The 16688-nt window shown below is 31.1% G+C and overlaps 1 protein-coding gene across 2 annotated transcripts in view; it reads right to left on the bottom strand.

Annotated features, from left to right (window-relative positions):
• The window catches only part of EEA1 (early endosome antigen 1), a 141652-nt gene that overhangs the window by 64531 nt on the left and 60433 nt on the right, over nt 1-16688 (bottom strand). For both annotated transcript variants that reach the window (XM_090273892.1, XM_090273893.1), the window contains 7 exons: nt 15728-15782; nt 15568-15633; nt 13692-13731; nt 12719-12832; nt 12000-12121; nt 10924-11079; nt 4140-4256 (listed from right to left, as the gene is read on the bottom strand). In XM_090273892.1, the coding sequence (XP_090130018.1) occupies nt 4140-4256; nt 10924-11079; nt 12000-12121; nt 12719-12832; nt 13692-13731; nt 15568-15633; nt 15728-15782 (670 nt within the window). The remainder of the gene's footprint in view (nt 1-4139; nt 4257-10923; nt 11080-11999; nt 12122-12718; nt 12833-13691; nt 13732-15567; nt 15634-15727; nt 15783-16688) is intronic.

Below are 16688 nucleotides of genomic sequence, written 5' to 3'. Positions count from 1 at the left end.
ACAGACATACAAGTCCAGGAAGCACAGAGTCCCAAACAAGCTAGACCCAAGGAGGACCACTCCAAGACACATCATAATTAAAATGCCAAAGGTTAAAGGTAAACAGAGAATCTTAAAAGCAGCAAGAGAAAAGTAGACAGTTACCTACAAAGGGGTGCCTATAAGACTCTCAGCTGATTTCTCAAAAGAAACTTTGTAGGCAAGAAGGGACTGGCAAGAAGTATTCAAGGTGATGAAAAGCAAGGACCTACCACCAAGATTACTCTATCCAGCATAGCTATCATTTAGAATGAAAGGGCAGATGAAGTGTTTCCCAGACAAGGTAAAGCTAAAGGATTTCATCATCACCAAGCCATTATTATATGAAATGTCAAAGGGACTTATTTAAGAAAAAGATCAAAATTATGAACAGTAAAATGACAACAAACTCACAACTATCAACAACTAAACCTAAAAAAATAAAAACAAAGTCCAACAAGGCAAACCAGAATAGGAGCAACATCATAGGTATGGGGATCATTTGGAGGGTTATCAGCTGGGAGGTGGAAGGGGGAGAAATGGGGAAATGGTTCAGGACTTAAGAAGCATACTTGGTTGGTACAATATAGACAGGGGGAAGTTAAGAATAATATAGGAAAGGGTTAAGCCAAATAATTTATATGTGCAACCCATGGACATGAACTAAGGGGGGTGGGATTGCTGGAGAGAAGGGGGTACTGGGAAGAGGGGAGCAAAGGGAAAAATAATTGGGACTACTGTAACAACATAATCAAAAATATATACTTAAAAAAGAATAGACTGATAATATTTGCTGCCAATGTTAGTTTTCAAATGAAGCTTAGAATTTTGGAAAACTTGTATCCACCACCATGAGCTTGATACTTCCTTATACTTAAAGCCTAATCCAAGGTTGATGGATAATGATATTAAATATTATTGTTTTTATATTGTATAATGAAATATGTCAATATTTGGGAGGTTTGCATTAAGTCAGTGAATCATGTTTTCCATATGACTAATACACAATGTTACAAAGTCATGCATAGTAAAGATAGACTCAAAAGGCAAGACAGAGGAATGAATTTTAATGTTACAAAGTACAAAAACTGCACTGATATGATTTCAGATTCTGCACTATCTTTTGAGAAACTATACCTTATTCAGTTTCAGTATAGTATCAAATTAAAATAGCTACAATTATCTAAAAAGCCTATTAAGATATCCTTACCTTTCTCAATTATATATCTGTGTGAAACTTATTTTATTCATATACTTCAACCACATCATATCAGATTAAATGTAAAAGCTGACTGAGAATCCACCTGTCCTGCATTAAGCTAAATATTTAAGACGTTTTCAAAAATGTAAGCCACTGCTATTATTCTTTGTTTTGGAAAATACAACCATTTTCATAAGAAATAGTATTTATGTTAATATTTAATTGGTAATGTTTTAAAATAAATTAATAAATATTTTAAATTTTGTTTTAATTTTTAATATAAGTATTCATAGATATAACTCATGAAAACAAAAGCTCTTTGGGGTTCATAACAACTTTGAGAATGTAAAACAGTCCTGAGATCAAGATGTTTGAGAACTGTTGGCCAAAGCACAAGCAACAAATTACCCCAAAACTTAGCATTGTAAAATTATATCTATTATTTCACACAGCATCTAAGAGTCAGGAATCCAGAAGCAGCTTAGCAGAGTGGTTCCACTCATGAGATTGTAGTAAACTGTGGGCCAGAGTTGCAGTGTCTGAAGATTTGACAAAGCTAGAGGATCTGCTTCCAAGCTAGTTCACCTGGCTGTTGAAAACAGACTTAATATTTACAGCCAATTATGTGTGTTACGTGCAACTGAGTCAGCCCCTACTCCTGGGCCCCTTAGATGAGTGGTGTCCACAGTGTCCTGTCCTCAACAGCCCTGCTTGGGTCCTGTAGACTCAGGCGTATGGCTTCTTTAATGGAGAAAATCCTTTGTTCCCTTCTACTATGTTCTTTTCTTTCTTGATTTTTCCCTTGTTTCATTTCATCAAAATATTAGGTCCAAGTTAATAGTAAAGCCAACAAGGTCACTATTAATGTGGGGGCTTAATAATTTGTTACTCCCCCACCACCATAAAGGATACAGGAAAAAAGTACTAATACTATTGTTACCTGCCCTGCCTTGTAAAGAAACAAGGCAGAAAATATTAATATTACAAAATACAAAATAAGGAACAAAGTTGAAGGTATCATAGTTCCTTATTTCAAAGCATTAATAGCTGCAATAGTCACAACAAAGCATGATAACATTGGATTTAGCAATAATTTCTTGGATATAAACCCAAAAGTAGAGGTGACAGAAGTAAAACTAAATAAATTACATCAAATTAAAAGCTTCTGTGCATCAAAGGTGTGCTACTGTGATTTATAATAAGACATAAACATTTGGTTTTCATCCCCATTTCTGGAACAGACTACTAAAACCCTTGGAATCTTCTGTGTGATAAGAACAATAATGATGTCTTTTGTAACCCATTACAAGCCCCTTTCAACTACCTCTGAGTTTATGTTAATGAGATGATTTGTTTAGAAAGCCCCTAAGGATGGGGGTGGGGGGTGGGGGCTCGTTGCCAGGGGGACAAATCATAAATAAAATGTCAACATTTTCAGCCCCACTTTCCCAACTCCAGGTTGGAGAGAGGGGTTAGAAGCTGAACTAATTAGCTAAAGTCAATAATTTAATCAATCAATCATGCCTATGTAATGAAGCCCAAAAGGACAGGGATTGGAGAGAATTTGGCTTGGTGAACACATGAAGAGAACACAGACAGAACATGAAAGCTCAGTGTTCCTCTCCCACATTTCTTGCCCTATGCATCTTATCCGTCTGGCTGTTCTTGAGTTATACAGTCCTTTATAATAAACCAGAAATCTAATAAGTAAAATATTTTCCTCACTTCTTTTAGTCATTCTAGCAAATTAGTTGAACCCCAGGAGGGGACTGCAAGAACCTCCCATATATAGCCAGTTGGCTAGAATTATAGATAACAAGCTAATCCAGTTGATGTCTGAAGGGAGGTGCCAGTCTTGTGGGCTTAATATGTGGGATCTGATGCTATCTCCACATAAGTAGTTTCAGAATTGAGGTAAATTGTAGGATACCCAGCTGTGTCAAGGAAGGGCTGATGTGTGGAGCACCCACACCTCTGATGTCAGAGTATTTATTAAGAATAGAGGAGACGGAGACCTACAGGAGTGTTTTTCCTTAACAAAAAGAAACAGAGTGAAAGGCAACCTAAGAAATGAGAAGAAGTATTCAAAACATATAAAGAACTCCTACAACTCAACAACAAAAAACAACCCAATTAACATTATATAGCCAAAAAGCACTTGGAAAGATGCTTGACATCCTAACCAATAGGCCAATAAGGAAATGCAAATCAACCATGATGAAATACCACCTTACACTCCTTAGGATGGTGAGATAAATTATGAAATCCTTGTGCATTACTTATGAGAATCCCTATGTACTATTTATGGTGATTTCCTCAAAAAATTAAAAGCAGAATTACCAGATGATCCAGCAATTGTGCTTCTGTGTATTTACCCAAAAGAATTGAAAGCAGAGTCTTAAAGAGATACTTGTATACCCATGTTCATAGCAGTACTATTCACAATACCAAAAGACTGTAGCGATCCAAACATCCATCAACAGATGAAGAAATAATATGATATATACATATCATAGAATTTTATTCAGCCTTTTGAAAAGGAAGAAAAATTCTAACACGTGTTACAACACAGATGACCTTGAGGATATTAAACTAAGTGAAATAAGCCAGGCACAAAAGGATGGATACTGTATGATTACACTTATAAGTTAGTTAAAATAGTAAATTCTTAGATATAGAAAGAATGGTGATGCAGGGAGTGTCAGTGAATGTGGAGTTGCTTAATTAACATAGAGTTTCAGCTTTGCAAGATGGTAAGAGTTCTGGAGATGGGTTATATGACAATGAATGTACTTAACACTAAAAAAAAATACAGAATGTATCACATTGTACTGTGTCTATATGTAAATATCATATACAGGATTAAAATTTAAGATATATAAAATCAATTCACCATGATATATAGTTTTTAAATTCTCACCTGATTTTTTTGTGTTAACTCATTAACAGAGCTTTTAAGTTTTTGTAGTTCTTGCACATACACAGCAACTTCCTGGGGACCTTTGGCAAGTTCACACCTTAGCTGGCTTATTGTGGCCTAAAAAAAAGATAAATAAGGCAAACTAAAATAGAAAAGAAAATGGAAGTATCCAAAGGTTTTAAGATTACAGAGATTTTTGTTGTTGTTAAATTGAAAAATACCTAGAAGTTTCAAATTAGTCCTTTATCCTATCACCCTACTGCCATCCCACATCTCTTTTGCCTAAAAATAATTTTTTAAATTTATCCAAAATGCCTAACTTCATTTATTTAATAACACATAAAATGAAAAGCTGACATCCTACTCTATGCATCTGAAGTAAGCATCAAATTGCAAACCTGAATTTACTGACTTTGAAACTCTGTACTTTAATCCTCCTTAATTTAAAAAGAATATGCAAGTTACAACTACATTTTCTCCCAATTTCTATAATGTAGCCTTTTACTTTTATTTTAAAAGCATATTAAGTGCAAACATACAACAAAGAATCACCTTAAAAGGTAGTGAATCATCTTTTTGACTGTAATGAAAAGTATTTTTCCAAAGAAGTTATCAAATGGAAGTTATAAAAATACATTTTAGTATTTATAATGAAAATTAATTTCTATTTTTAAAACAATGATTTGATCGTTTAAAAATAATATACAAGAAAGGTAAGCAGATCTTAGAAATACAAATTTCCTATACATGAAAGCTTAGCCATTAGAGAGAAAGACTAACAAATGCATTTTAGGTATGGTTTCCCGTAAGTGACATTAACAAAAGAACTTAAGTGTTTCTAATATTGCTTATTGAATTTACCTTTTATTTTTTAATTCCTAAAGTTACAATTATTTTCACTGTCTATATTCTTCATTAGTGTATAAAGCAGCTAATAAGAATAAAGTAAACTTTAAATTTTTTTCTTAAAAAACACATCAGCAGTTATCTACAGCATAGGTTTATAAATAAGTACTTTCATCTTCAAAGAAGAGAAGTTAGAAGACTAATTTTTTTAATTCTTTTTTTTTTTTTTCCATTACCGTTTAGTCCCCTCTTACTCCTCTCCACCCCTGGCCCCCTGCAGACTAATAATTTATGGTGACAAAATGCCAAGAGACCTTTTGCTACTCCTCTTTTGGAAACCCTTCCAGAATGCATGGCACCTTTTTTTTTTAAGAATTCTCATTAGTAGTGTATCTTCATCCCTTTACAGTGGCTTTGGTTTTAAGTTTCAGAAACCACCAAGTAAATGAGTTAAGTGACTGAACTGAATGACCAAAATTGGTTATTTTATTTTATTTTATTTTATTTTAATAACCATAAATTAATGAAACTAGTTTTTTGAGTTTTCCACACTGGTTTAAAATCAATTCAAAGAGGTTTCAAAAATGTTTTTTAGAAATGGCAACATGTCTGAGATGTTTATGGACAGACCTTTTAAGGAAAACATTCATTTAAATGAACCAATTCTGGTAACACTGAAAAGCGATGTCTCACATTACTTTATAGTTACACCTTATACAGAGTACTTCAATATAATATATAACTAATTATATATATGTGTGTGTGTATATACATACATATATTTCAAAAAAGGAAATGATGTTTTACTATTCATGCATTTGTAACTGTGTTCAAGTTAAAGGCATATTCTAATACCTTCTGTCTTAAACTGATCATCTAGCCTTGGCATGGACATAGGCATTGGGAGTTTATTTCAAATTGTTATTTCTAACTTGGAATCTCAGAATCATTTTCTGTGAGTAACATTTTAGATGTTAATATAAATATTGGAACAATTCAGCTACTTTAAATTACTATGTCTTGATCATATAGCACAAATGGCAACTTATCACAAAAGAAAATATATTCAAAATATAAAGAAAATATATCCAAAAATATGATTTTATATAGTTTTTAGACACATTCTTATAAATGACTTTACAATGTTATAATGTTAACATCCAAAAACTGAACATCAGGTGCATCCTTTATCCTTTGTACACTAAGTATGTATCTTTTTTAAAACTAGAACTTTTAAAAATATGAAAGCAAACATTTAAATTTCTTTAATTTAATCAAAGGCGTAAAAGGAAAGATGTGGAAAGAGTATATACCAAAAGGTACACTTTAATTATGGGGAAGGGGAGGGAGGGCATGAGTTACAGGGACTTTCACTTTCTCTATTGCACATTATAAATCTTTTACAATGACCACATATTATGTTTATATCTGGGAAAAAATAAAAATGAAAGGAAGACAAAAATTTCAAGATAAATACATTCCCTGTTCAGGTATCACTATGGTGAAATTCAAACAAAGAAGGTTCTCCGCCCTATTTAACAGGCCAGGTTCACCTGTGCCTAGAAGGCTTTATTTAGCACTTGCACTGCCTCTTCCTGCTCACTTCATTCTCACACATGCGCTCCTCGAGGAGACTTCCCCTGATCATTCTATCTAAAATTGTCCCACATTACTGTCAGCTCCACTACAGCATATCCTGCTTTATTTTTCTTTATAGCGCTTAGCATTAATTGAGTTTTATCATGACTTAGTTACTTATATACATATTGTTTGGCTTCCACAAAGGAATACAAGCTTTATGAGAGCAGGCACTGTCTTATTCACTGTTATGTATCCCACTACTAACTGCTGACACTCAGGCATTCAAAAAATACTCATCAAAGGAATGAGTGATTCGGTCTCCAAGTAATTAAGAGATTATTTGTTTCCATATATCAGATTCTAGTTTGTATTCCTCGAAGCCATGTTATTGAATTCAACATTGAACTTTTATTAGAAATCTTTAAATTACAAAATTAAGAAAACATATTTCAAACAAACATTCTGCTAGTAGTTTAAAATTATATTTATTGTCCCAATATTCTACTACTTAGTAAATAATCATTTAAAGATGGCTACAAACTTGCATGATTAGTAAAAACAAAAATGAGCATATCTTTGAAGATCTGAGATTGCCTAAAAACACAAAAATTTCCATATGAAGATAAAGGTACTATATTACAAGTATTATTAATATTAAAAGCTTTCCAAAAACACATTACCTCAAGTTTAAGCATCTCCATTAGAAAGCAGAAAAAAATAATAAAATGATGGATGAAAGGTGGAAAACAAGACTGACAAAAGTACACACTGAACACACAATTAAAAATGTCAAAAACATACTGCTAAATCTGATCTCTTATATCAGCACACTTTTAAAAGACATTTAAATACTCTCTTTTAAAACTATGCTGAATATAATCATACTGATACCATGTTTATTTGAACTACAAATAAAATTCTTAAAAAATAATTTCCACACTAAATATAAATTTATTACAACTTTGATATTTTCAATAATGTAGATCTTTAGAAATAACATTTTTAAATTTAAATCCTCAATTTCTGATCTATAAAATAGCTAATTAGTATTTATAAAGTACTTCTAAATTCTATAGAATGAGTTCATTACCTATATGCTATCTAAATTATCTAGACACCACCCCAAAAATCTGTCAGTGAATGCTTGAGGTATACATTTAATGAAAGTGATGAAACATAAGGACATATTTAACAATGCACACCAAGTTATATATCTTTAGCCTCAACTAGGAATACCAAATAAATCATTGCATTTTTTTAGTTTCTTTATTTTCTTTAATGTGTTTGTTAATCATGCCAATATTCATGTTCAGTAAAGCAGATAATATATAAAATCAATTTTTTCTATTAAGTTCCTTAAGTGCTATAATTGACCAACACACTTAACTAAGAATAAATAGAACTGAATTTTAAAAAATTAGTAAAATACATGCCATCTACTTAAAGAGTAAGCAGGAGCTAAATATAAATGCAGTTATAAACAAATAAATGAGATGGGTATTTAGTAATTTTTTCATATAAAAACATGAGACAACTTTATAACTTAAAGAAATATGAGACAACTCAAAAGTAATTTTAAGTTATACTCAATATAAATATTATAACATACAGTATGACAAAATGTAAAAGGTAATAACAACAAGTATTAGGTCAAGATTAACAGCACAAATTTACTTTTAGGGCAAATCATCAGACCACCTGAAATAGAAGCTAGCATGGTACAGAAAAAACACTGGCTTCGGATAAGACCTGGATTCTAATGCTAGCTTCCTATTATTAGGTGCACAGCCTTGAACAAGTCATGCAACCTCACTGAGTCTCGGATTCCTAACATATAAAACAAAGTTAAAATAGTACTTAGCTCACAGGGTTAAAAGAAACAAATGGGACCACATATTTAAAGTGCCTCCCTAGCACAGTACTCAAAACTAATGGTAGTGAAAAAGTAAGACTTTGGTTCTAATAACAATATTGCCCTCCTATGGTACCATTTCCCTAAAGTTGTTAAAAATATTTCAAAAACGATCTGAGGTTTCAATAACTATATAAGTATTAATTAACAAAGAAGGGAATAAATATTTGCCATGTTTTACTAATAATATAATGAAATATTAAATCACTATTCAGCAAGACTAAATCCCTTAATTTTAAAATTTACTTCAAAATACAAGTATATTATATAAAAACTTGAAAGATGTGAAAAACGGATTTCTAGCTATTTTTCTTTTTTCCCAGAAACATGTTTTCTAGAGAAAACATCAATCCAAAAAAAAAAAAAAAATATTGCCATTGCCTTGTTGACAGGACAGTATGAGAAGACTCTAAATCCTTTTCTCCCAAATCTTTTATAATTCTACTTAAAACGTTTTCATCTTAAATGACCTCATCTCATTACATATAAAGACATTTTAATCTACATAAATAAAAATATAAATTTATAAAAACCTTCTGTATTAAACCTGGTGTAATTCATAAGTAAAATATTACTCAAAAATATTTCCCACATTCATTTTCCCCAAAATGCAAGTAAGTGTGTGTACACACACACACATTTCTTATTCCTTGTTCAAATTCTACTTGTGTAACAATTATAATGCCATGATTTTCAGCTGGAAAAGGTCAGAGAGGACTGTACTTTAAAAACAAGACATATTCTAAAGCTGCCATTACTGTGATTCAATTTTAGTCATCCTATTGCATTTGTTTTGAAACTTCAAATATCATTAAAGGAATTTTTAACCAAAAGAGTATAATTTTTTAAAAATTTGACAAATACTAGTAGGCAGGCAGATTTAATAAAAAATAATTCTTATTTTGAAGCACAGAGCTAAACGATTAGATTCACGCAGGTTCAAGTATTTCTAATTTAGCATTATCTAAATAGGATTTTCCTCATGAGACCTGTCCAATTCAGCCTCTCCTTGATTACACATTAGGAGCTTTTAACCATGTTTGATAAGTTCATGAAGTCTCTGAATTGATGGAAAAATTGTAGGATTATGTGTTTATTATAGGCTACAAAGATTACTTTTGAGAAACCTGTACCTGAAATTCATAAACTTTAAAATCAGAAGCATTAAGCATCATAAAGCCTCATATGCCTATGAATGTCATATGCATAAACTTTCACCATTCCCCCATTAATAAGATAAAGGACAAGATGACATGGGTTATTAATATTCATATCCTATAGCACATTAATATATTACTAAATATGAACAGAGTGGCTTTTAGATCACCAGCTTAAGAACTCTAAGACAGACCTACAAATTGAAAGGTCACTATCACTTTATTTTTTTCTAACTTTTGGGGTTTTCTTTTAATTTTTTATTGTTTATGCTATTACAGTTGTTCCCACTTTTTCTCCCTCTTCCCAGCTTAAGAACTACAAATGATAGTAGTCATAACAATATCTCTTATAATACAGTAAAAAGGACATAAGCCAATATTTTACTGCAAATATGTTTATTACATATCCTAGAGCTTATCGTATGCTTATATAGAGGATTTACAGGCAGGCCAAAGTAGTTTCATGTGAGAAATGACATAAGGAACCGAGAATGTTTATCCTGGAAGAGAAAAAACTCAAAAGTAAATATGAACAGCCTTGCCCCGACCAGCATAGCTCAGTTGGTTGAGTGTCATCCTGCAAAGCAAAAGGTCGCTGGTTCAATTCATGATTCAAGGTCAGGGCACATGCCTGAGTTGTGGGCCCGGTGCCTGGTTGAGGATATGTGAGAGGCAACCAACGGATGTTTCTCTTGCACATTAATGTTTCTCTCTCTCTCTTCCCCTCTCTCTCTAAAAATATAAATAAATAAATAAATAAATAAAATCTTTAAAAAAATGAACAGCCTTCAAATCCCTCATGAGGAAAAGAGAAAGGACTTATTCTGTGTAATTCCTCAGGAGAACTGGAACCAGCGCATGTAAATTACAGGAAACTCAATGGAATGGCTGACTTATGAAGAAATATGAACCCCTACGCCATCTAGCAAGAGTAGTAGATCAGTTATCGGATGCTTCCTTTACCCCTGACTAACTGAAATAAAATCAATTATCACTTACTGAGTAGCCAGGAGCACATTTAATTTTTAATATTATCTCTGTACAATATACATCATTTATTAAATAGCATAATACACTTTCAGGCAAACATTCTTCTCAAAATGTCTAGCTACATAAAGCAAAGACAAAAATATTAACTCTCAGACTATACACAAACATTACTCAGAGGAAATGAAAGAAAGGCAAATACTATTTTGATAGGTCACTCAGAAAAAATTCAAATTCTGATTCTCTCAACAGTATAAACAAGTTAATGTCAATCACATTTAAGTACTCTGAACTTCATTACCTCTGAATTAGCGTAATCTGCTTGTAACTTTTTGCACTCATCTTTGAGTTTTTCAGATTCTCTCTCACGTTCCAAAGTCATGTTATCCATTAGTGTTTGAACTTGGACCAGTTCTTTCTTTAACACAGCAACATCTTCTATACCAGGTCTCTGAAGCTGTGAAGCAATAACACATATTAATTAAAAATACAATGAAAAACTAAAATGATAAACATTTTAAATGGTTCCACTACAAATAAATCAAAATGAAAACAACCTTTAATATCAAGTACTGACCCCCAAACATCACACACTTATTTCTTCCCACAACAAGCCTCTCCTCTTCCCACTCTATCTCATATTTAATAGTATTACCACTCAAGGTGCAAAATAGTAAATCCACAATTATCCTTAGCGCTTTACTTGCTTTCCTTTCTTCCACAAACTACACCCATTCGTCATAACAATCGCTTGATAAATGCTTACATTCCTTTTCTATCCTAAGAAACTAGTAATAAAAATGAAGAAGGAAGAGATAGAAACATAATTATGATTTGTTGCAGGTTAAATATAGTTTATCCATTCATTTATATATTTTTTGAGTGCTTAATAAAGGACAGAAAGGAGTTGAGAATAGAACCAAAATTGCTAAGCCTGGGGAGAGTGCTGAAGATGTAGTCCCAATGACAGAAATACAGTTATGGAGGAAATACAATGACTTGATGTTATACTTAACTGAATTTGAAATAAAAGGTAGAAATGCAACCAGAAGTATCCTAAAGTACGTGAATTTATAAAACTATAGTGCAAGGGAAGGTCAGGATCAGAGATACAGATATGTAAACTACTAAAAAGACAAATTATATTAAGAGAGAAACAGCAAAAATGTTAAGGTAATAAATTATATATCATAAAATTTCATTTTGATTTTTAATAAATCATATTTATTATACATGAAGGTGAAAGAAGAACTACAGGGCATTTTATTTCCTCCATTTTACTCAAGCTATAATTTTAAAACTGTTTCATCACAGCCGGTATTTCATTTTTAATTGAGAAAATTTTAAGTTGCATTATAATAAATAGTTTATAATTACCAGTTCAGTCTTCAGATCTTGAGTTATAGTTGCCTCTTTGTTTAATTCTTCTGTCAAATGTGACACTTTTTGTTCAGCAGCTTCTCGAAGACTCCTTTCTTCATCATATTTTGACTTTATATCTAATTAAAGATTGTATATGTGTACATACATGTAAACACACATGTTACATGACATTTATTCTAGAGATTAGTTTTAGAAATCCCTGTACATTGCAGTGCATATCTATGTATCAATTCAAATTCATATTCCTTAGATAACCTAATAAAAGTATACTTGATTATATTAAATGAACTTTAAAAAAATCTAATGTTTGTGTATACAGTATTCTATTAAATAGAATTTTAGTGTCTGTTTAATTACATATGATATTTTAACTAAAATTGTGTAGTTTAAAAATAATAGATATAACTGATAGTATAACCAAAGGTTAAATCTATACTATATTATTTAACATCTTCGAAATGTTATTTGTAAACCTTTAAGATCTCCCTCCTCCAAATTCAAGAAAAATTCAACAGAAAAAATCAGTCCTTTGAAGGGAGCAGGTGGGAGGACAAACAAAATTTATATTGCAATATTGTTATTAAATTACAGTAATAACACCATAGTCTATAACATATACTTCATCACTAAATACAATGTTTATTTCTAAGATATATAATGGCAATAAAGAAATGAAACTAATGTATTAGCTAAATAATTCTTACTCAATTTACCTGCAATTTCAGTGGCAAGTTGTGCTGCTTTCTGTTCAAATAAGTCTTTCATTTGCTTAATATTAAAATTTTCTGTTTGGGCTTCTTCTAACTGTTGTTCCAAAGAATGAAGTTCTACAAAAAAGTGTAGCATTTATTCAAATACAATGTTAATTACATTTGCTAACTTATATCATAATCATTGCACTAAAGACAATTAACATGTCTGTTATGAATATCTTCATATTTTAAGAATTAAACATATATATTTCACTTAAGGCAAAAGTCATAATTTACAAACATGTAAAATAAATGAAAGGACTATTTAGCATCATACCCAAATAATCCATAAATATTTCTTTAAAAATTATTTTGATTTCACATTTCATAGTTATCCTCCTATATCTTTCAACTAACTAAAAAAGAATATACGTAATCTGCTCCCCTGAAAATATTTCGTAATAATGTGAAATAAAATGAGAAATGGTTTAAAAATAATCAAGGTCTTAAGAGAAATAATCAATTAAAATAGGTAATCAAGTACTGATACTTTATTCTCATAAAGAAAAGAAATTTCAGAGGGAAATTAAATATAGACTAAATTAACCTCAAAAATAATTTTGATTATTCATTGAGCATTCCTTCAGTTAGAGTCAGTTACAAAGATGCTAGTTCCATCATCTTAAGAGAAAAAAAGTCACTCTTTAATAATAGACTTTTTTTCATTAAACAACCATATTGATGCAATATTCCAGAAGTTTTTAACTTCTGAATACACAAAACATTAAGATTTTAATAAACTGATTAAATTATAAAGTTCACAGCTAACAAGCACTGCAAACCTAGAATATTACTGTTATCATCACCATTTTAGAGCCATAAAGTATAACAACAAAACAAAATTCACATAGCAGGCATAAGAAAAAAAGAAAAAAGAAAGAAGAATGAGAAAGAAGAAAAAGAGAAATGAAATAGCTGCTTTAAGAAAAGTTACCTGTTGATGAATCAGCCACTAATCCATCAGGTTTAGGTTCCTCAAAGAAAACATAAGACATAAACAAATGCAACGTTAAAAAAAAAAAAAAATCTCTGAAAATGACATTCTGTCACGTAAGTAAGAAAATTTTGGTAAAAGTTAAATTTTGGCCTGCTCACATTCTTCCAGATCTCTAAGATAACACTAGGCACACTGGTATAATAATTTAACTGCAGCTCACTGGTTCTAAGAATGTTTTTGTTAACATATAAGAAATCACTATGTTTCTTGCAATAGATAGCATCTTAAATTCCATAAATTCCATAATAAAGTTATTACAATTATATAGATTCTAAAGCAAATATTTAAGTTAAGCAAGATTCAATCCTGTGATACTTGAAACTTTACATAAAATAAATATGACAAAGAACTATCACTGCTAAAAAAAATGGCTTTAAAAGCATTAATTTTTAATTCAGGATTATAGATCATCTTTAAAATAAGCAAAAATAAAGAATATATTCCATAAGGTTTAATTTATCATGTACATTAGAATATGCTGCCTCATCATTATTTTCATATACTAAAGAATTATATACCTCTAATAGTGTTGAACAAAGTATCTCATAGTATATCTGACTTTTTCCTATTCATTGGATTTGGACATTGTGATTGCTAAGAATTATCAATATGTCAAATACATTTTTCCCCCAAGGTAAATCTCCTAACAAGTCAATTTATACCTCGCACTCTGGAAAATTTATTTAATTTATTAAATGTAAAATACTCATTTCAACTGTAGTTAGGAACTTCCTCTCTGTTTTCAAGTACAGAAAATAATACAGCCCATTATGATTAGTTGTTAATGGCATCCATGTAAAAGATGAATAATTGATCTGTAAGTATCTTAGATTATTAAAATCCTCTTCAATGCAACCTCAGTTACAGAGGCTGAGTAGTAACAAGACTGTTGATACCTTGTTATCCACTTATTTCTTTTTGTCTTTTCTAGTCTAAATGACAATTTTTGGTAAAAAGACGAAACAGCAAAAAGAGTAACTGAGAGTCACAATGTACTAAGATAATGTGCAAATGGATCACTAATTACTTTATAAAAATATTACAACTATTGTTGAAGGGTATTCATTTTATTCTTACAAATGAAAACTACATACAGATTTGGTAAAATTCATTATTCTATAATTCTTTATGCAATTTATGTAATTTTAGTATAAAAATCATAATTGGTTAAGATATTTACTTAGAAAATACACTAAACTATAAAGAATCTGGATATTACAAGAATCTTAGTTGGAGAAAACCACTTTTGACAGCACAGTGATTTTCTTGTTCTTTTATGTATTAGTTTCTATGTATGTAAAGTCATATAATATATACATATTTGTGTGTATGCACAAACATATAGAAATATTTTAATTTTGTTTTTTGAAACCTAATATTGTTAATACAAGTTTTCCCACATTTTCAAACAACTTTCACTATAACAGTAATAATTCTTTCCCTACTAATAGACATTTTAGTCATTTCCAACTTGTCACAACCACAAATGCTTTGAAGAGTTTCACTATTGTTTAAACCTATATATTTTTACCTTTTAGGTACATTGCTAGAATAGAATAATGTAGCCTGGTATAAATAAACAATTCACATATTTTTAATGGAGCACCTTTAAGAAGTTACACCTTAGATTCCCATACATGTGTTTGCATTCATTAGGTTTACAAAGAATATATACTGTAGGCTATTAAACACAAGAAACAAATTAGGAAATTGTTTATATCAGGCCACCTGCTTACCAAAAAAAGTGTTACATTTAGTTTTCAACAACAACAATCAACTAATAAACACGCTTCAAGCATTTAAAAACAATTACTTGCTGCTGCAGCCCTTGAAATTTTTCTAATTCTTTCTTTAATTCTTCTGAGTACCATTTTTCTTCCTAAAAGGAAAAAAAGATTTTTAATTAGCAAATTTTAAAAGATTTGTTACCTGAAACACTGAAAATAAACAAATATAATCCTTTTAAATCTTACCTTAAGTGAAGCCTGTAGGTCTTGGACCTCCTGTCTAAGTAGTGTTACATCATCTCTAAACATATTTGGGGTAGGGGTGGGGAGGTGGAGAAGTAAAGAATTAATAGTTAATGTTCTCTAATTAACAACCTGTTCTCTTAACAAATCATGGCTAGTAACTATATATTGATATTCTAGTATTCTCAATTAAAATAAAAACTCCAACAAAAAGCATCAATGGGTCCCTACTGCAGTTGGCATAAAATCTAAACTCATTAACAAGGACTATAAAATCTGCACCTTATCACCTCCCCCTCATTCACTTAGCTCTGTTCCTTGAGTCTGACATGCCCTTTCCTATGAAACTTCTCGCATTGCTTCCCTCACCTAAGAGTCAGTGTGACAAAGAACAGTGAGCCAAGGTCCACTCTAGGCCCTAATGCAAGAAAGATTCCATGATAAAATACTTTTGGGATTATCCTTCAAGATGTTTGGACATATCTTCTCTTTTGGATTGTAAATTGCAAAAAAAAAAATGGGGCGGGAGGGTGGGTGGGGACTCTCCTTGTTCCTTGCTAATGGATGCCATGGTAGAAGACACAAGAAGTGAAATGAGTTCATTACAAATCTTCCAAGTGAACTGATTCTAGGATGAAGTAAATAGGAGAACAGGATCATTTCTAATGAAGAGAAGACCAAGTCCACATCAGCACAAGCATTTATCAGCAAGATAAAAGACAATGAAACATATTGATGGGAGAATTCTTCTCTAGAATTAGGGCAGAGACAGAGAATAAAAAGTAGAGCTTGATCTGTGAAACAAAGTTAATAGTGGAAAAGAAAGGAAATTGCCAACTAAGAGAAATGTAAAAGATGAAGAAATAAATCCTCTACCATTTATAGCCATTCATATGTAAGGAATTCTTACATTATTCAACAGACATTCATTGTCTATTATAGACTCTCGAGTTGTTCAGTCTAA

The sequence above is a fragment of the Furipterus horrens genome, unplaced genomic scaffold (genome assembly GCF_987537825.1).
Source record: "Furipterus horrens unplaced genomic scaffold, mFurHor1.1.pri manual_scaffold_4, whole genome shotgun sequence".
Taxonomy (NCBI): Eukaryota; Metazoa; Chordata; class Mammalia; order Chiroptera; family Furipteridae; genus Furipterus; species Furipterus horrens.
This window is presented reverse-complemented; position numbering and strand designations above follow the sequence as displayed.